Source organism: Chlamydotis macqueenii, chromosome 1 (assembly GCF_036417535.1).
Source record: "Chlamydotis macqueenii isolate bChlMac1 chromosome 1, bChlMac1.mat, whole genome shotgun sequence".
NCBI lineage: Eukaryota > Metazoa > Chordata > Aves > Otidiformes > Otididae > Chlamydotis > Chlamydotis macqueenii.
In genome coordinates, this window is record NC_141556.1 from 75,429,873 (window position 1) to 75,450,671 (window position 20,799).

Here is a 20,799-nt window from a genome sequence, read left to right on the forward strand (position 1 = left end):
AGTCATACCAGAGAACAGGAAAGAAAGTTGATTCTACTCAAAATCTCAGCAGATTGGTACAACAAGTGCACAGAAGCTACAGCATGCTCTATTTAATGGGATTTTTCTTATTAATTAAGTAGCACGCTTTTTCTACCTAAGAAGAAGCCTCATTCTTTTCCTCATAAATATTGACTTTCTGTAATAAACACAGCTGGGGGGAAAAAAAAAGCAGCACTTGTATGTCATCGTTCTGTCACAGGTTTGTAGGGTGCTTCCTTTTTTTCACAAGACCACAGATTTCCTCAGCCCGAGTTGTCCCAGTTGAGAGAGACAGCGCTTCTGGGCTGTTTGTCTTTCTCAATCCTTTCACCTAGAAGAGAGGGGAAACCCCTGGTCTCTCTCTCAGTGTGCTACTTGAAGGAGCTACACTGGAAACACGAAAAAAAAAGAAAAAAGAGCGAAAAAAACCACCAAAAAACTCACACACACAAAATCCTGTACCTTCATAAGAGAAGTCACATCAAGCCTTTAACCTTTGCATTTGTATCATGTGAGGGCTGGATTTCCAAAATTAAAGTCTCGGGCTGGCACTATGAACCCGTGATGGGCAGCGAGAGGCTCCTAAGCACCACCAGCAGCTCTGTCTTGAAAGGCCGTTGCCTGGTGCAGACACAGATTCCCTTCACGGGCACGCACACAAGCATGCTATCGCGTGCTCTCGGCTGCTCACGCACACGGCCGGCTGACAGCTCTGGCGGCACTGCCCTGCTGCTCCCATGAGGGACACGAGGATGGCATGTCACCTCCCGCCTGCTGACCGCAATACGCGATGCTCAGGATGCGCAAAGGCTCACAGTGAGTTGTCGACTGCCCACGTCAGACCCCAGGAGGCTGCGAGAGCCCTCCCTGGTGCCGAGCTAATGTGCCTCAGGCACCAGCAGAAAACCCTCAGGCTCTTCGGCTTGAGCCTGTTCCTCTCCATTGGTGACACATCCATCACAATCCCTGCGTCTGCCCACCTTCAACCAGGGCCACCCTGGTTGGACTTAACAAACAGCACTTGAGCAAATTATACACCTACTGCCAGACAACCTCCAGGAAAGGTGGCAATCCGACCCATTCTCCTGAACGGAGACAATTTGTGCCTGAAATTGCAGCACTATTTGTGCCTGAAATAAAATAAATCCTCGCTTTCATTGCTGGATTCAGCCTTCATCCATTCAGGACAGTACTGATGCCTTGTGTTCGTCACTTAAAAGAAGTGGATGCATACCCACAGCCTGGTCTCCCATGCAAGACAACCAGCCTGGGTTTCCCAGCGGTCTTCAATTCAGCAACACACCTGCACCTTAGCACCAAGAAGAAGTGAGACAGACATATATAAAATGACACACTTTATTAAAAGTTACATTCAGCAGCAATTGACATATTTACTTAAGTAGATTTTAACTGTCAAGGAGCTTATAATTATAAATCCCTCTAAGGCATTAATAGCTCTTAGATGTTTTAACTTCTTTGCAATCATTTCATATAAATAGGTAAGGTAAATGATGCTTGCCTAAGAAGATACCCCAGCTGCTTTAAACAAAGATATACATATAAATATATGTATAAAACTATGATTTTTGTTATAAACTCATTGATGGGGATATTCCACAATCTTTAAGGCTTGGGCTGCAGCCCTGTAACCATTAATCACGTACGACATCTCCTGTTTAAGTCACCACGTGCGAGTGTACAGATTGCTCTCATGGATGGAGGCAGGGCAGGGTCTAAGTTTTGACAGAATCAGCAAAAATGTCAAAACGCTCAGTGAAAGATATTTACAATCTGTGCAAGTAGCATCACCTACTGTTATTGATTACAGAGGTCTCTCTCGGAAGCTATCAACAGCAGAAAGGCACTGTGGCAAAGGCTAATTGGCATCTCTTAGCTCTTCATTTTTGACATTGTAGCTCGCCCTTCTGAAGAGCAGTATTTGGGCTCTTGTGCCTTGGGGACGTCGTGTGGGGTGCGAGACAGAGAGAGCACCAGCAGCACGCGACTGCAGGCCTGAGCTCAGGGCGCATCGAGTCTCAAGTTTTTCCAGCTCCAACAGCAGAAACCTCCCTTGATGTTCAGCTGCTTTTTCCAAATGTAAACAAGAAAAGTGCCAACCGCTTCCAGTACTAGCCAACCGCCCACCCCCACAATAAATAACGATTGTTTAATTTACCTTATCATTAAACTGTGCTTTATGCCTCTAACAACCACAAGTGTGAGGAAGAGGAAATTGCTGTTGAAACAGAAGCTGTGACTAGATCTGACGAACTGCATAAACTAATTTCAATTAATACAGCTGCAGGGTCTGATTCTCTACCAACTTACCCCTGACTTTACATTTGCATGCAACTCCTTTGCCTTCAGAGAGGCAAATCTGGCTCTATCTTACACCAGCGGCTGGCTACTGTGTGGCGTGTGGCTGATGCAAACTCCCAGAATCAATTCACTGCAAGTCTCTTGGTGCTGAACACCAATTCGTACATGAAGCCCCATCCTCACCGACAGGCGAGGCTTTCGGAAGGGGTCTTCACCACCGCAGCGATGCTGGAGCAGTAGCATTGAGACCTCATACACAGTAAGCATGAAGGAAAGGCACACTCCAAGCTTTATTCCTAAAATATCTCCATTGTTTGTTGACAACTGCTTTTCTGCTTTGACCTAGCAGCTTCCCTACCATCAGCTCGCCATGTCACAGCCGCATCTGCTCTGCTCTCCACAGAACAGACTGTTGTCTGGTCTTTGGAGTGGAAAAGGTTACTCCAGCCTCAGAAGCCAACACACAGCATCGACCAGCTCAGCCCAGCTCCCGCTGCCTCCACGCACTCCCTCTGCCTGGGAAGAAGCTGACGCCTGGCAGCAGCGAGGTTGCGAGCCTACCGGCAGAGGAGTTGTAGAAAATGTAAGTCTCCCACCACTCACTTTCATTGGCCTTGTGCCTTTCCTGATAACCACCGCTTGCTCTTCACCTTAGCACACGGAGGCAGAGCGCTGGCTGGATTTGGGAGCATTTCTTATAGGAAAAATAGACCCTAAAGCTGGAAATGGCCATCACCTCTCACAACCAGGATGCTCTATGGACTAAAGGAAAGTCCACAGAAAACTATTTTCTTTCCCTAAAATACACAAATCCCTGCTTTCCACACAGTATTTTTGAAGGACACAACTGAAGCCAATGGGAAATGTTTTAATGGTAGAAGAATCAGACCTTAAAGCGTATTATTTTTGTCTCAGCCACCTCACTGGTACAAAAAAAAAAAAAGAGATGGCTTCCAAGAAAAGGTTTGAATTTAGGATGAAGAGGGAAATGCTCCTTCCTTCCCTTTACTTGAAGTCTGTTGGTTTGAATTGTGCCATAACTAAGACAACAGCATTTCTTCAGGGAAAAACCAGAAATAGTGGAGCCAATAATATTTTCACCTTTGATCAAAATGGCTTTTACAACAAAATGGAAATGTTACAGGGGGAAAATAATTGCAAAAATATTTTGGTTTAAAGAGCAACTCCACGTAACAGAGGTGCATTTTCAAATGCACCAAGGACAATTAGGTAACCAAAACTCACAACTCCCAGTTGTGCCCCAAAAATCTTCTCCTAAAAGAGAGAAGAGCCCTCTTGGGCTCTGTGGAAATCCTGTAAGTTTTCTTTTAAAGCCATCCCAAGAAATACAGGATACAGCAGTAACCTGTAACCAGCAGAAACAGTTGACTTGGCTGCTGCCATTCGTAGAGCCTAGAACTGGCAGGAGTTCCTACAGCTTTGCCTCTCGTCCTCCACCAGCCTGGCCAGTCCTGCAAGCCCCTGAAAGCAGGAAGGGCAGGCAAAGGCATAAGCCCACGACCTCTAGCTCGGAAGAAAGCTGGCAGAATATGGTGCTTATTTACTCAAGTCAACTCTTGCTGAAGATGAGTTTATGGAAGGTAATGACACCATTACAGCGCCATACAGAAAGACATTTCTAAGTTCTTCTTTTTTAAAAAAATAACATCCCATACATGCTTCAGACTACAAGTACTTTTTTTTTCTGAATCCTCTGTTGGAACTTGAATTTAAAACACAGTTTAACTCCTCAGTATGTGAAATCTCACGGCCACATCTGAAGACAGGAGAAAGAAATCACTTCCAGTTATGTTGTCAGTGTTATGCGCATAACATTCCTACAGCTGTAGATCCATTGTGTTCCATGTTATAAATAAGAAATTGCATGGTGACAGCTAAAATTCAAAAGCATTAATGTTTCTCTTTGCAACTCTTTTTCTATTTTTTTTCTTTTTTTTTTTTTCAGTCTTTTGAGATTTCTCCCCTTTCCCTCCTAGTAGAAGTTACTTGAAGCAACATTATTGCTTACCCAACTGACATATTTACGGTAATTAAAAAGCAGTAAATGCCAAGCAAATATGACTAATGTTGCTATTTGGCAAATAAGCCAGAACCGACTTCTATTGATTTTGAACCAGGCTGTCGTATTTGTCATATTAATAAACATTTTTCCTTCTTCGGCTCATCCTGGTCATCCCAGCCCTTTAGGGAGAAGTCTGAAGGCCGCATCTGTAGAGCTGCCCTGACTTCTGTCGCACGCGGCAGCCACCGCCGAAGCCATCGGGTTGCAGAGCGCAAAGGCGGCTGAGTCGGGCCCCGCGAACAAACACAAACGAGCTCCGTTGTATCTCTCGCATTCTAGGTTGTGGTCCCTTTCAACCATGAAAAACAGCTACAAATTGTTCGCAGAGCTAAACCACTTAACATCTTGGCACTTGGTTGTTTTTAACTTTGTAACAATAGGCACTGTTCACTCCTCTCAATCTCTTTTTTTTTTTTATTCTATAATAAAGCAGGAATACTGATGAAAGGCTAGTCACGGCTTCTCCCCGTGCTATCAGGGTGGTGGCATGTGATGATTCACATGGGGTGTGTTTGATCCAAGAAAGCCCAGCCTCTGCTTATTCTTCCTTTGTTCTGTCATCTAAGGTGGAAAGGCAGAGAGAGACGAGTTGAGATTTTTTTTCTTTCTTTTTTTTTTTTTCTCCTTTTTACTATTATTTAGCAGTCACAGAGCAAGATACATATACAAAACAACAGGGAGTGGAATTATTTTCTTCAGCATTGAAAATTACGAGTAAGAGATGCCTTTGAAGTGGGAGATCTGTTTCCTGCAAAGTATGGACAATTTATTATCATTTGTACATTATTCTTATCCAGCAGCACATCTTACAGCATATTATTTGCACTGTTACCGTGTTGCGTAGCCTTGCAGAGGGTCAGCATTTGCACTTGGTGCTGTACAATTACAGAATTAAAAGACAATCCCAGCCATAGAGAGTTTAAATTTAAGCCAGGAGAGAACAGATTCAGTCAGAGGGGGATGAAAAATACCCACTCGGATGGCACGGTGATAAGTAATGGTCTCAGCACATCCAGCCTAAACCTTTGGTGAGTTTTTCACAGGGAAAAAGAGTTTTAAGGAGGGATTTGAAGGGGGATAATCAGATAACTGTTGATGCCACTGAAGTGCTTCCCATAAAGGAAACACAAAGATGCTTTTCTGAAACTGTAAGGAGCAAACCAGAAGTGACCAGCATCTTTAGCAAAAAAAGCAGTTGGTCTTTTGGTACTGAAGTGAGAGAAAAACACGTAAGGAACAGGGCTTTAAGGGAGGCCAGCACTTGTGCTCCAAACAGGAGAGAAGGGGGAGCCGTGGGAGGGGCACAAAGACAAGGGTGACATAAGCAAAGCAACAGGCTCAGCAAATAGTTTTTGCAACAGCACTGTTGACACTCTTAGTGGGGGAAAAAGTCCCAGTGTTGCATTCAGAAAGCTCTTCTACTCGTTCCCATCAGGACGCAGCTATTTCTGACGCTACGCCTTTTTTATTGCTGGATTATGCAGCACCTGCATACGCAAAGCCCGCCATCGCTTCTGCAGTTTTCCCTCTCTCCTTGCACATTCACTGGGGGGACTTTGTAACTAATCCCCCCTCGGCTTTTCTCCTTACCTGTTCTCTGCTGTTGCTAATAGGGCACAATTTCATTCCAAACCCGTATCAGCGTATCTACTCAGAAAGCTTACTGGAGGGAAAGACAAAACCATTCTAAGACAGAAGTCTCTTTTGTAACACTGTCCTGACTGCGACCTGATGAAAGCTAGCGCATTCACCCACGCACACACACGTTGCTCCCCACTGCAGGGCACTTACCTGTTCCTTGAGCTCGGCAAGCTGACTGGAAAGCTGTTTCACAAGGCTCATGGTTGACTCCAGCCTCTCTTGCAGGTTCCTGATTTCATTTTGCTCACTGTCTCCTTCATTGCTAACCAGGGACATCGCTCTCATCCGAGGGAACCAGTCCAAATTCTTTTCCTACATGGGTATTAGAAAAATTAGTAATGTCAGTAGGGGTTTATGCAGTGTTACTAAGCTGAGACTAGAGAATGAAAACGCAGAAGGACTTTACTCAGTGAATGACACACAGCGATTGAGCTTAAGAAGCTGTAAATTCAGAAAATATTTTACACAAGTATTTTTATTCTTGGTTCTCCTTAGCTACAAACAAAGCGCCAAATAGAAAATCTTGGTTCCCCACAGCTGCACCTGTACTGCAGTGCGGGCAGCGCTGGCACGTTCACCCGTGGCTCCGGCATGCAGAAACGCCCAGGGGGTCAGCTCTGGGGAGGCTTCTCCGGCGCTCCAGCACCAGGCAAGCCCGAGCGCTCCCCGTGCTCTGCTCTTAAGTGTATGCAGGGACACATTTCCCCGCTGTCTCTTCAGCTTGGCTGGCCTCCTATTTTGGCTGTCCTTGCAGCAATGTCAGCGAGCCAACAACAGGAAAACAAGACAAGCCAGAGTCCTCTCCAGACTGGCCTGGAGCATGCCCACTGCAAAAGCAAAGGGACCTTGGATTCAGCTGCCCACAACAGCAGATTTGGGGTCCTGGGAATGGCTTGGGCTTCAGCACGCTATTCAGATTGTACACCTGACGTAAATGCAAGCATGACCCCATGGCCAAGGACTATCCTGCTATGGACCAAGTACTGCATGGAACAGCACTGAATTGGGTGTTTCTCTATTCATGGACTCAGGCTATGAGTTTAATCATAACAAAAATACTGTAAATAGACGACGTGAGCCAGGAAGGTGCTGCGCATCAGCATGAGCCTGAATTGTCTCTGTGGCTCGGGGGCACAGATATTTGTGTGCAAAGCGTAACAGACAGGAGATGGAAGGGTGCAAGCCTAGGAGGAGTGTCGACTACGTGGCAAGCAACCCTGTTTGCCTTAAGGCACGAGACAAAGGAAACAGGTCCTGTAGCTGGCCATGCGTTACATCAACACACCTCTGCCCTCCACCTTGCGGGGAGTGGGAGGATGTGGTTAGATCATGTGCACGCTGTTTTGCAACAGGCCTCTATGGACACGTGCACCTGATAACTTTAGAAGAGAAAGAGAATGAATTGAAGTATGTTTCTTCCCGTCTCCTGCGCTGTGAATGGCCCCGCACAAACAGCACTATATTGAAAATAAAAGGAGGGGAGAAAAGGAGGAAAGCAAAGAAGTTCTTTCCAGAAGTCCACCTACAAGACTCTTGACAGGCAAGACCTGTGCTACTTATGTTGTCCAGGCTTGGTGTCTGGTAAAGTTTTAAGCACATTGGACTTAACTGCAGTCTCTGACTTTACCTCACCACGAAAACAGACAAGCCAGCGATGATTCTGCAGTACTTACATCTGGGCAGCCCAGGGCAGCCACACATGAGCAGAGTCCACGCAGGTTGGCCTGACAGAGCTATGAGCCTGAGGATGCGCCCACCGAATACAGCTCTACCCTGCTTCCACAGAGAGTTGCTTTCAACTCTGCAGTACTCTGCCCTGAACACCAAACCCTCCCCTCCCACAGCAACGTGGTTTAGAAACAACTGACCTAACCCTCAGTAAGCATGGAAACGCTTACGGTACTCATGTTTTTCCACTATTTGTGTTAGCCCGGTCCCCTCTGTTATCCTGGATAAGACTAAACGCAAAGCCATAAGAATTTTGGCTTGTTTTTTTTTTTTCTAACTCAAAACTTCAACTGAGTTTTTGTCTGTCTGTGCAACCCCTGGTCCTGTCGCTAAACTGAAGAGATGTTCAGGGAACAAGACCATGCCCCTCCATCGCATTTTGCAGCCCAGGGCTCAGTCAGCCGTGTGCACCGGTGGAATGAGGCCTCTTTCCTCGCTGCCCACTTTCTGAGCCTCGTGATCTCATTATGACAATTTACTGTGGTTATGCATGATGCCATTTTCAATGGGTCATAACTCATTCAAATCAAAACCTGTTTTCACCAGCTCCGCTGGTGAGCTCGAAAGGAGCGCACGTGACCCTCCCGGCTGGATATCCCCAGCAGACACACGGAGCGGCAGACGCCTATTCCTGCTGTGTGCGTTTCTGCTTACAAGACCAGCATTCATTTTCCACAAGTATGCTCTGATATTTATTTCAAATTTATTTTGGCTGGGATTTAGCAGAGCATTCATCACGTGCCCAGCATTAAGCACAGGTGTACTCATTTATACCAAGCTCAGTTTGTGCACAGTGCCTTTCTGGATCAGTGCCTTTTTTTTTTTTTTTTTTTGGCAAAATGTTTGCCAGCAAATTTGTCTGCCACTACAAGCACAGAAAGTGAATTCAAAGGAGTTACAGCGAACAGAGCTGCACTTGTAGCTGGATGTTTCCTGGAAAGCTCTGGTATCTGCCCCCATTACAGCTTCTCTCGCTTGAAGCACCTGAAGATACCAACGCAAGGCTGTGTGGCCATAAGAGCCAGCTGAGGGGCCAGGAGCCCTTTTTGGCAAGGCTCACCATAACGCCAAAGTTTCTAAAGCCAAGCTGCACAGGGAGAGCAATCTGAGACTCCATCATTGCAGTTCTTGTGTTTGCCAAGTACTGCTGCCGGGATTGTGAAATGCACTTTGCTAGCTTTGTTTTCCATCTGCCACTCCCTCGCTTCTCCGGGATGCGAGGCAGAGATCGCCGACTGCCTTAGAAAGATTTTTGTGGATCCACCCTCCACTGCACTGCAGCATCCAGAGGAACACCACACAAATTCATGCAGATGCCAGATGTCCCAGCTTGGTGGGCTTGCCTCTCTTGAGGGTCCCAGTGTCACCTGCTTCTCTCCTGCTCCGCACAACATGATCCTTCCTAGGAAGAGGGATGACCAGGAGCAGATGAAGACAGGGACAGAGCACACAGCACCTCATCCACTGCCACATGATGCTGTGGTGCTGATGGTGGCTCTTCAGCTGGAATCCTTCTGAACCACGGGCCAGCTCATCTCAGCCACCATGAGCCCAACAGCCACGGGAGCTCAATGATGGACTCCGCTCATTCCTGTATGCCCAGCTTTGCCTTTCCAGCAATGCTGTGATAATCTCACCCAAGAAAGCAAGCCAGCTGTGGTTTAGTTACAGACCAAGAAGATACGGGCACTTTTTTCCAAACTGTTGTGGAGGATCAAGTAAGGACTTGATCCAAGTTCTAAGAAGAGCTGATGGGTTTGCATGGACCAGAGATCTCATTAAAAGATGCTACTGACTTCTACAGCCTTTTCTAGCAGCAGAGAGGCACCAGGTCAAACAGCTGACTGCAGATCTCTCACTTGGCAGTCCCCAGTGCCGTGCTGGGTGCAGGCAGGACTTTGCTTTGTGATTCTCAACTGCGTATACATCGAATGAAATCCAGTCCAGCTGCATATCTTTGCCATGCAAAGTATCAGAAAGCTTCAAAGTTCAGTAGGTCAGTAGGAAACACATTCTAGCCTGGCAACTTCTCTTTAAGTCAAAAATACTTACCCAGCTTTCACCACTAGTTCCATCATAGTGCACACAGGAGGGATATTCCCTTGCTGAACTGCATGCTTTTGCTGGTCAATATTATCTTATTTTTCCATTGCATTATGAACTGCAGAACTTTATTAAAGGGCAGCATGAAGATTAGCTCTGGCACACAGCCCTGTTTGCTGAGTCTATACCACAAACAGCAATTGCTGCTGGGGACAAAGAACTTTCAGTCACAAACCTGCCAGGATCCAAAAGGCAAATTGGACAAGGCTCCTCTGCCGAAAATTTTAGTGATCTGTAAGTGTTCATGGGGGGACAGGCGCTCTGTCACTGCTCAGCTACGGGAAAGCTATTTTTACTTCAAAGTAATTGCTTGCCAATTAACTGGAGGTAGTTCACGTGTTTGTACAAGCCCAAACATTTGTTCTGGGACTTAAATGTTTATGGGCTCGGTCCAGGGTTCACCCTGACCAACAAACACATGGTAAAGCTGTTAACATGCCTCCTCTATGCTGCAGGTGCACTCCTGCTTTGCCCGGTGCGGAAGATGGGATTTTGCAGGGTGTTAATTGTCACGCCTTAGCTGTTACCCTTAGAAATCCAACCATTTTGCCCAGGGCAGAGGTCTCTCAGACAATGTGAACCTGGCCTGGAACTGAGCGGCGATTCGGACGAGGGAGGTAGGCTGCTGAACCTCTGCAAACAGCTGTCACAGGACTCAATCAGCAGCCACCTGCTTAGCACGAGATGACATAACTCCAGCGTAAATGAGCTCACAGAGGGTGAGGTATCTGGACAGGATGCTTAAAAACAAAGTAGCCGCCTGGACACAGAATTAATTGTTACCATGTACTGAAACCTTCTTTCCAAACAACAGGGGCCGAATGCAATACATCGTTACTGTTCCTTCCTTCTCGCACAGGGTAGCAGCTATTCGCAGCCCAACCGCAGCAGCCCACCTACGGATCACAGCATCTTCGCGCTCCACACTCCTGCTGCAAGCATAACGGAATTCATATTTAAGTATACAGCTGTGTCCAGCACAGAGAGTCAGCCAGACAGGAAGGCTGCAGGGATAGAAAGGAGCCGCAGCCTCCTCTCTGTCAGTTCAGCTGGGGGAAAAAGAAAAAAAAAAAAAAAAAAAAGGAAAAAGGCAGGTGGGGCTAGCCAAAAGGCTGCCGGCCAAAGAGACTGCACACGAGCAGAGCAGACATTTCATGTGGCGATCCAGCACGCTCGCTCCCTCCGTCCTTCCCCCTCGGCTGGCGGGACTCCAGCGGGAATCACAGCTCAGCCAGCGCGAATATCTCTCTGCGAGGTACCCTGGGTACACCTCGTTGCGAGGTGCCGACGGCAAGGGCACACACCGGAGAAATCACAGGGCTTAGAGGATTTGCTACTCGCCTTTTCTGAGAAACCTCAATCCCTTCTTCTCGGAGAGGCGTGCTCAGAGCAAAAGTCTGTGTTTGCCTCCTGGAGTTTTCTATGCAACTTTCTCCTTCCCTTCTGTGGGCTTCCCAGGGGGAGGGCAGAGCTAGGGGCTAAGTCCTCCATTCGGTAAAACATTGCCATTTTTCTGACTTTGCTAGCTTTAGTTGAGCACAGGAGGAGAAAAGACTGAAGAAATATGTTTAGCATTTCTATACTTCGTAAAACGTCTCTGTCGAGTCATCCCTGTCCTGCTGGCACAGCCAACTGGCTTCAATCGAGCTTGCACGCTGAGCTGAATCCATGCCTCCGGAGTAATTGGCAGAGGGACGGTTCTTTAGGAGGTGCTGGTTTCACAGGCTAGCAGCGAGATGGATCAGCTGCAACCAGCAGGAAAGACTGGGCTCAGCCTTTAAAAAACAGATTACTAGATAACAATGAGAGAAAATGGGTGAAAGAGTAGGACGAGGGGGGTGAAGCAGAGGAGCGAAGGCAGCCTAACGCATACTTTCTGCTGGTACCACTGCCATGGGCCACGCCACCGTCAGCTGTACCAGACTTTAATTTCTCCACCAGACTCTAATGCGGTGACTCTTAGCCCTTCCTACCCCATGACCCCTTATTGCAACATGAAAATAAGCCATTTCAGGACTTCCCTCCTATCTATTCAAAAAGAAAAGTGGTGATGACTGCTTGATGACTCCTCCTGGGTTGTGACCTCCCCAGCTGCGTGCACCAGAGCAGAAGACGGCCTCTGCGTCCTCCAGCCCACCGTTACCCGGTCTCACACCAATTGTTTGCTCCTTGGTGACTCAGCGAGGTGAGTGACAGGGCCGTCAGGAGGGTTATTTGTTACCTTATAGCGAGGTTGAGAAAATGGGTATGCTTAAAGCCTTCTTTGCTCCTCGGCTAGATGGTCACTGAAGGGTGCAGAAGAGGAGCATGGATATCACCATGAAGGTTTGCTACCGGCATCTCAGTGTGCGTGGTATCCCACCCCGCAACACATGTTCGTTGACATGCAATGAACAGCAACGACCATAGCCCAGCAAAAGCCTCCTACAGCTTTAGGGAGACCGCAGCCTCTCAAATGCCCACCCGGGTGGCACTACCCTGCCACACAGAGTCTGGAGAGAGCCACCGCCGCTCACCCTGTGGCCTCCACGCCTGAGGAGCAGCACTGCTGGGAAGCACGGTGCAACTTCACCCTCTGCGAGTCCCTTGTGCCCTCGGACCCGCGGCGTCAGCGTGAAGGCAAACAAACGGTCAGAGTTGCTACTCTTCGGCAGGCAGCTCCTGTCCTTTCAGGCACGAGAAGGAACAGGCCGTTCGCTCCTCTTTTTTGAGCCAGCACCTTGAATAAATACTTAAGCGCCAGGTACAAAGAGATCTATTTACTGAGAAATTATTCTGTATGTCTGCAGTGTAAGTAAGTCCATCCATTCCCTTCCCAGATCTGTTGCCTGTAAAAGCAGAGAGTGATCAGTTCGAACGACCTTTTGAAAGCTATTATTCTTCTGCCTAGAGACAGAGGCTAGTCCTAAAAGTGTGTAGTTATGTAGCTCCTATAGCCACCTTAAAAGGGGATTTACAAGATTTAAGCTATCTTGTGCTTTAGATGACACAGGGCAATAACCACTTTGTGATTTAATCACAGACAATAATAATTTGGTTCAGTGCATGATTCAGCTAATCCACAATTTGATAAATGTTCATCCTAAACTACAAACCCAAATAGCTTTCTGCAAATCCTGCTTGACACTTTAATGTTAAGACTGCATTTGATAAGCAATCTGTGCTGTACAAGAATATAGGGAGGGAAATTAGGAATTGTTACGCATCTATATGCATCCACAACAGTAATTCAAGGAAAATACAAATAAATGTTGGCAATAACAGACAAATCTTTATGCAACAAGAAAACTAATAGGTCTGGCTGGGTCTATACTGGATTGATACATGCTACAGCCTTCACAGCTCATGGAAAAAGAAGAAATAGAAATGTTTCCCCCTGAAAGAAGGAGGGAACCAAGACACAGACTCACCGCCTGCTTTAGCAGCCTCACCGATGCATTGATACTTTCATTTTAACTTGACTGAATGTTTTTGAGGGCTGCAACAGAATCTATCGCTATAATTCTCAGTAATTGTGAGTTCTTCAAGGCTGATACCCAGGCCAATCAGTTATAAATGTCTCTGTGTTTCAGTATCAGCATTCCTGCTTGTGATATCCCCGCAAAAATTATGCTGAGGAACGATAATAAACCTCAAATCGCGAAGATTTTTCTCTGATGCTGTATGTAACAGTTTCCACACTCAGCCTGAAACTCTGTAAAGGACCCTGCTTTTCCAAGAACAAGCACCCTCAAATTTCTGCTTACCAAACACACCTAAGGGACTTGGCGTTTACCTTCAAGAGACGGAAGCGATCATGAAAATAATTTTTTTCAGTCAAGACCATAAGTTCGAATGTGATCTCACACCACTGCTGTGGGCAAACCCGTAGGCAAACGGTAAGCCCATGAGTCAGCAGCGCGCCCTTACAGTGAAAAAGGCCGACCACGTCCTGGGCTGCATCACCGGGAGCGCAGCCAGCACGCCGAGGGCAGCCATCCTGCTGCAACCCGCAGCAGCTTTACCCTCGGAGGTGGGAAACAGAAACCGAACTAAGCAGCTTTGTCACCAGTCCAGAGACTCTGCCTTCCAGCTGCCCTCCAGGTGGGAACGCAGGGGACCTGCAGCTGCCCGGGGACCACAGCCAGCCACGGACTCACAAGAGCACGGTGCAACTTCTGCGCGCTTGGAGGGCCTGAGCTTGGATCCCACCCCAGCACCGCTCTCCCTGAAGCCACGTCTGCTTCCCGTGTCTTCCCTTCCCGGCGGCACACGTTCATTTCTCAACTGTTGATTTCTTCTGCCGTTTCAATCGCTCTCTGCCACCTTATCTCTATCGTAGCCCTGAGAATTGATATTCTCCTCTGCAAATCTTCAAGAATCCCAACACTACCATCTGAAGCTAGATACAATTATAGATTTGTGCAAAATATGAGTTTATTTTTCCACATTCCCATGTTTTTATGTTGTTAGTGGTTACGGGACACACTCTAGGAAAAACACTTCAGATTATTCATTTAAAATAATTAAATTATTTCTGATATAATCCCTGGATCTTGTGCATAACGAAACAACATCTGGTATAGAGATTAGAAAATAAATGTTCTTGGCTTATTTTTTTTTCTTTTGTTAAACAGATGTTGTTGATACAAAATGCAGAACTGTAAATCATAGTCCGCATGTGGACACAGACTGTCACTACTGAGCAGAAATTTACTGTGGCTAGATAGAGGTTTGAAACAGCAATGAATCACTGGCTTAGTAATTTTATTCACGTGGGTATGGTTTCAATATTCTGACATTAAGTGCACATGTCCTTAAAAAAAGAACCTTTTAATGGCAGCATGGGAGGCTCTGGTTTAGTTCCAGCTGTCTCGGTGGGGGAAGCACAGCGTAATGCGATGGCAGCCTCTGCGCAGAGGCACCTGGCAGCTCTCTGTCTCTTCCCTCACAGCTCATTGTGGTGCCGCTATTGAATCCCACAGGCCTGGCTGCCTCGGCGCCGACAGCGGTCCCCCTCTCAGTGCCGCACCGCATAGGGCAGCCCTGTCACAGGAGAGGGGCTGAGCAGCTCACGCAGCCCCACCACCGCCACCAAAAAGCCTCCGGGTCCAACTTCTTTCTCCCTCTCCTTCTCCCACTGCTCCCAACATCATTTCAGCAATTTCACCATTCGTTTGCTGGACTGGTTCACGCCTAGCTGAATGGCAATGGTGTGTCTGCTGCCTGTTGACCGCTTCTGAAGTGAACAGAATTACGATGCCGCTCCAGCCCCTTGCCATTCCTACCCGCGCGCTACCACGCTGCTTGCACTAGCACGCTGAAGCCCCCCTTCTCCTGTTCTTCTTTTAATATTGATTTTCTTCTGCAAAACACGCTAGCAGGCACGCACTCCAGATACTCAACTCCAGACAAAAGCCAACGGCACGAATCCCACTGCAATGTAAACATACCCTACAGTACCGTGCCGCTGCTGGGGTCAGAGATGATGTCTGCTCCTCGGAGACATACTTACCATTCAGCTGGTAAGGACATCACAAATTTTGACTCGTTTTTGTCAATGTAAGTACTGGTTTGATCGAGTGGATCAGGGTCTGACTCCATGGTTAAACACCAAACCACGACCTCTGCTTCAAATCTTTTGTAGCACAGGATTCAGGCGCGTACTTGTTGAAACGTATGGGTTTTTTTTTTTCACATTTAGCTTTAATTCTCTGGCCCTGTCACCTTGTATTTTGCAAGTACTGTCCATTTCCCAGCTTTAGCTTCAATTTGGTGTAACAGAATCTTTGGGAAATACAAAGACTCAGCTGGAGACTCGTTTTTCAGAGGCTCAGGACTTGACCTTGTTCTCAGCTTTACACAGGCAGAGCTTTGCTGATTGCAGCGTGATTGTTCTGGTTTAGGATACAGCCAGAGTAGAGGTATTTTGAATCCTGATGTGAATGTTCCTGCTTTGGGCCTGTTTTGACTCTGATGTATTTTGCACACGGTGCAGTATGAAAGGACAATTTAAAGAACAACATTTTATTTTAAAATTATTAAGAACTACTACCTATCACCAATGGGCCATACTGCTTTTTTAAGCAACGCATATACCATACACATGCATAAATGCACATACTCTAGTATCAGTCAGAGGAGAGGAAAAAGATCTAGGCTTCTCTTTGAGGCACCTCTTGACAAAACAGCGCCGAGCAACGGCCACCTTTCAGCCTTATGGGCCTGAACACTACCAACCTGCTCTCAAACCGCTTGCTCTGTTCAAACGCTTGCCCGTGGATTTTGTACATTCCTCTGCAGGGCGAGCACAACTCCTTGCCCGCGCAGACACGACAGCCAAGGAGAGGCCCCTTGGCAGGTCTGGCTGCGGCGGGATGAGAGGCGGATCCCACAGGGTGCCACCTGCCTACTGAGAAGCAGGGAGCACTTTTATTCCCTTTGGGAAATAGGTGGAAATGAGCAAAACCAGGCCCTCGAGGTGAAACGTCTATTTGTTCAGGTTCGCATCTACTGTGCGCTGTTTTCAGAGGCCACAAGCTTAGATCAATAAAGAAAAAACCACCATGGTACTTTGTGATTTTTCCGACTATACTACATTTTCACTTAGCTCTCGTGCTTACACAGCTAGGAAAATATTGAAATAGATCCTTTGTACAGATCTGCTTTTTCTTTCTCTTTGTTTTTTTCAGCCCAGCATTTAAATATGGTTTGCTCTGTTCAATTAAAATGCATTTTCTCTTGAGAACAAGCGGATGATCGGTTTCACAAACCCGGAGTTACAATTTTCCTTCAGCAGCACCCAGCAAAATGAAAAACAGAGACAAAACATTTTAATCACATGTGTATAAAACACACAGGGTTCACTAAATATGATTTAAAGTTGCCTGTTTGTTTTGGAAACTCTTTAAAGCTCCTACTGCCCCAAACTCACAGAAGTGTAATGTGGTTCCTGATCTATTGAATTTCATAGGATGGGTGTAGTGGCTTCCATTATACGTAAATTGGATGCAGCCAATTTACAATCTCCGATATATACTTTTATCTCAAAATGCCCTGTGAGGCAATTGTGTAAAGTACTTTATCAGGGATTGTTGCTGGTAATATTGCAAGATTTCATGATGTAAAAAATACATCAATGTCATTTAAATTGAACAAAATGGTTCCCATTTTTTTTTCCTATAGAGCATTTTTGAGCATCTTCTCAACAAATTTGTTCAATAAATACTGTATGAAACAAACATTTCGCACTTTGTCCCACAGATACAATTTGTCAACCTGATTGATTTCTTTCTCTACAACTAATCTGATATCTTTAGGCTATATATCTTCTCTTTTATTAAAGATGATGCAATCTTAGCTTTTTATCGTACGCACATCCACCACACTACAAAGAGAGAAGATTCTGTGAACTAGCCATGCAACCAAATAGAAAAACCTGACACAAATCTCATAAAGCTGATCCCAAAAGATAAATGGCACTATGAGACCAAAACTATACAAATCCGGAAACTTAGCCATGCAGAGTAATTCAGGCCAGTGGATTTTTCTTCCCATGACAGATATAGAAAACAAGTAACCTCATCATAACACCTCGTAAAACAAGCTCACACTAATGTTGCACCTAACTCCCCCAAATCTTGCTGTCTCTGAACCATGAGAACTCAGAAGCAGAACTACATTTTTTGTAGCCTTTCCCTGTTTTACTTCTTGCAGAATCTCAGCCCTGTGTTTTGAGTCCAAACTTACGCTTATTTACTTTTAAATGGTGCTCCTAGTAGGGCAACAATCTTGGACTCATCTCCCTGTTCTTGTAATACTCGCCCTAACGTCTTTGGGCAGACCCGTAGTTCTTCCTTTCCTCAGCATCTGCAGTTACCTGCGTTGGCTGTGGACAATTTTGGAGTCTCTTTTCCGTTCAATAAGCCAGAAGTTTTGTAATACAAAGAACAAGAATCGTTTTCAAATGTTGCAAGAACATTTTCAAGCAGCATTAAAGCACTCTGTGTTTGCTGCTTCTCCCACAGTGTGAAATGCAATGAATTCAGTTTACGGACTTTGGGATCTGCTCATCACATTGCTCCTCTGCGGTCGAATTTCTTATCACAATCTGTGACTCCAGTTAAGGTCCAGTTTTCATTCGGCAAAGCCATGCACAGCCAGTCCCAGGAGAATCAAGGCTCTGCTACTGCCAGGATTTTAAGTACAACAGTAGGTGCCTATCCAGTGCCTTGGACAGCCTTTCCATCATTTGAAAGCACAGAATAAAGGTCTGCCCACACACAGATCCATTTCAGGCCACATGCTTCTCTAACAAAGGGGAAAAAAAGATGGCTTTTGGAAACTGCCTGGAAAGTTAACAGCTCCAGTCTCTGGCAGGTCAAGGCGGGAGTGGATTCCAGCGGGGAACCGCAGCCCGTGTCCTGCCAGCAGCACTGCTCGGCTTGAGGGCGCTCCAGCTGGAACACCTCCACTCCGTGTTCGTGGGGATAGGCAAATTTCAAGGAACACAGCCTCATGTCCAGACCCCTCCTCGAGTTTTTAAGGCCAGCGGCAAAGAAACAAACAGGAAGCCAGTTCTGTTCATTTATTTTAATTTGCAAATTGAGTTAATTGAAGTTAGAAGAAGGACAAAGAGGCTCTGACTACACCGTATTATCAAGGCAGAACCCATCTTTATAGCAAAATTATTTTTCGAACCCTAAATACTGGTCAACAGACAGGTGGCCAAATCTTTCAAACACAGAGGAAATCAAGCTAAGATTACAACTGAGCCACAAAACCAGAGAGCTCAAAAAGAGGAGTGCTGAGTAGTATCAAACCACTGATTCAAGACCTTGGGGGGAAAAAAAACCCCTATATCAAAGAATATACTTTTGGGGAGTGTTAGGCTCTACTCTCTAACTTTACAGCTTTTTATTCAGAAGTGATTTCAAAGGAAAGAGGAAAAAAGACAGGGTTGTATTGGTGCTGGGACTTGTCCCTTTAGGCGTTAACAAGGATGTGAGAGGCTGAGTACGGAAGCAGCAGGGACAAGGGCACCGCACAATGGCACAGCGATTCCCTCACCAAGTCTGCCGGGGGATGAAGGTTATCACCACACCCCCAGTACAGACAGCGAATCTGCCCGTGCTGCAGCACCTGCCGTTGAAATCAATCTCTCTCCTGCTCCAGCTAATGGCAGCGTTTCTAAGAAGGCAGGATCAGATCCGTGGTTTCCCATTTAAGCGGCAAGAGGATAATTAATTTTGCCTCTCTGGAAAGAATGTATATAAACTGAAAACCGCTAAAACCTCAAGCTTTTACAATTAGGTACCAAATGAAGCCCACCTTTCCCTTTATTTACCCCTACCTCACACATCACCTAGCCAAGCAGGCCAACTCAATTATTTATGGTGGACCAAAGAGCCCATCTCTGGAAGATGTAGGGCCCCTGAAGTAGAAAAGAAGATGCTCAGCTCTCTTGTAGAAAAGGAGCTTTGTGCAAAGATGCAAAGTCCCCACGTGATGCTAACTTTTCATGCTTTGAAAAACACACAAATGAATAGGAAATCAGCTAATTAGGCACGGTACTGTAATTGCTTGTTTCATGAAGCGGAAAGGAAGGTGTTCAGTACTTCTATAAGATAATAATGTAGAGGTAAAATTGTACAGAGAAGCAAAAAAAGCCATGGACTACCTACAGAAATGAATATTATTTTTGAACAACAAGAAAAGCAACAACAGAAAAAGAATTCAATACCTAGCAGCAGCAAAACCAACAGCACCTCAATATATTCTGTAAACGTAAAAGTGGATAACACTTGGGTATGAGGAGAGAGGGCCCTTTCCTCATACACTCAAGCAGTGGTTGAACCTGTGCGAAGCACAATTCCAGCTCTATTTTAGTCACTCTGTATCCACACTTGAGAGCTCCGAGATCCTCTGTGAATTTGAGGTAGGCCTCGATGCAGGAAAAGGACTTTCTCTCGGACCTGGTGCACCTAAACTGAAGCCCTGAACTCCCCAGAGGGCCTGTGTCCGTGTGGAAGGACACAGAAAGGGGCATTCTCACTCGTTCTTCTATTCAGCGTACAACAAAAAATGAGAGCAGTAACTTATCTATTTAGGCATATTTCTTTAATTGCTTATTTTATGAAAACCCAACTGCAGACAAAATCGACATTGTATTTCCTAGGAAATTAGCCTGTCAGAGAGACCTCAGATCTTATTTAGCAGCCGGCTTTTGTGCTCTTGGTATTACTGCCATGGTAAGTAATTACTCATAATGTGACATGCATCATATCAGTCTTTTAAAAGTAATTAGGAAAAACTTGCATTGCTTAATGATATGTACATACATCTCATCCTTGCAAGTTTTGCTTTGATAACATCTGCTATTTTTTGGAGGAAGGCCAGTTCTAAGAAGTAAAATAAATCAGTCCTAACAATGGGAGCATTATTAGCTTTCCAAAAGTTACAAACTCCATGCCCCACTCCAGCAGAGCGTTTGTGTGCACAAGTCCTGTAAGCGTTTTCAAGTCTGTGAGCTGCCAGATCAGAAACTTCATGTTGAACTAGAATTTATGATAATGAAGAAGCCTTAAAAATATAGTTTATTTATAGTGAGCCAGTTTAAGAACCACAGTTCACCATCCCTGGCAGATTTAGCTGTAGCAGCTGAAGGGGTCACCCCTATCAGCTGTGTGCCCTTTCTCCCTGCTGATACCATCCTACCTACCAGGAGGCAGCAGAATCGGTACTGTGTCCTCTCCTCAACCAGCGTGGTTCAGGCTGGCGTGACTTCAATGGCCATCAATTTTCACATTAGTACTCTAGGCTGCAAACTGCAGAAGCTCAGGAGTGAACAAACACATCGCTCGTCCTGCCCCCTCTGCTATTGTTGTGGTTAATTGCAACAGAGGGGTATGGTGGACATCTGGGGG

At 45.9% G+C, this 20,799-nt stretch overlaps 1 protein-coding gene across 1 annotated transcript in view; it reads right to left on the bottom strand.

Moving 5' to 3' along the window:
- Nucleotides 1-1,359: 1,359 nt before the first annotated feature.
- Nucleotides 1,360-20,799, bottom strand: part of ITPR2 (inositol 1,4,5-trisphosphate receptor type 2) — a 267,039-nt gene continuing 247,599 nt past the window's right edge. Inside the window, exons 56-57 of the mRNA XM_086756987.1 lie at nucleotides 6,215-6,376; nucleotides 1,360-4,984 (exon numbers count right to left, since the gene is read on the bottom strand). Of these exons, the coding sequence (XP_086613113.1) occupies nucleotides 4,898-4,984; nucleotides 6,215-6,376 (249 nt within the window). The 3' untranslated portion in view covers nucleotides 1,360-4,897. The remainder of the gene's footprint in view (nucleotides 4,985-6,214; nucleotides 6,377-20,799) is intronic.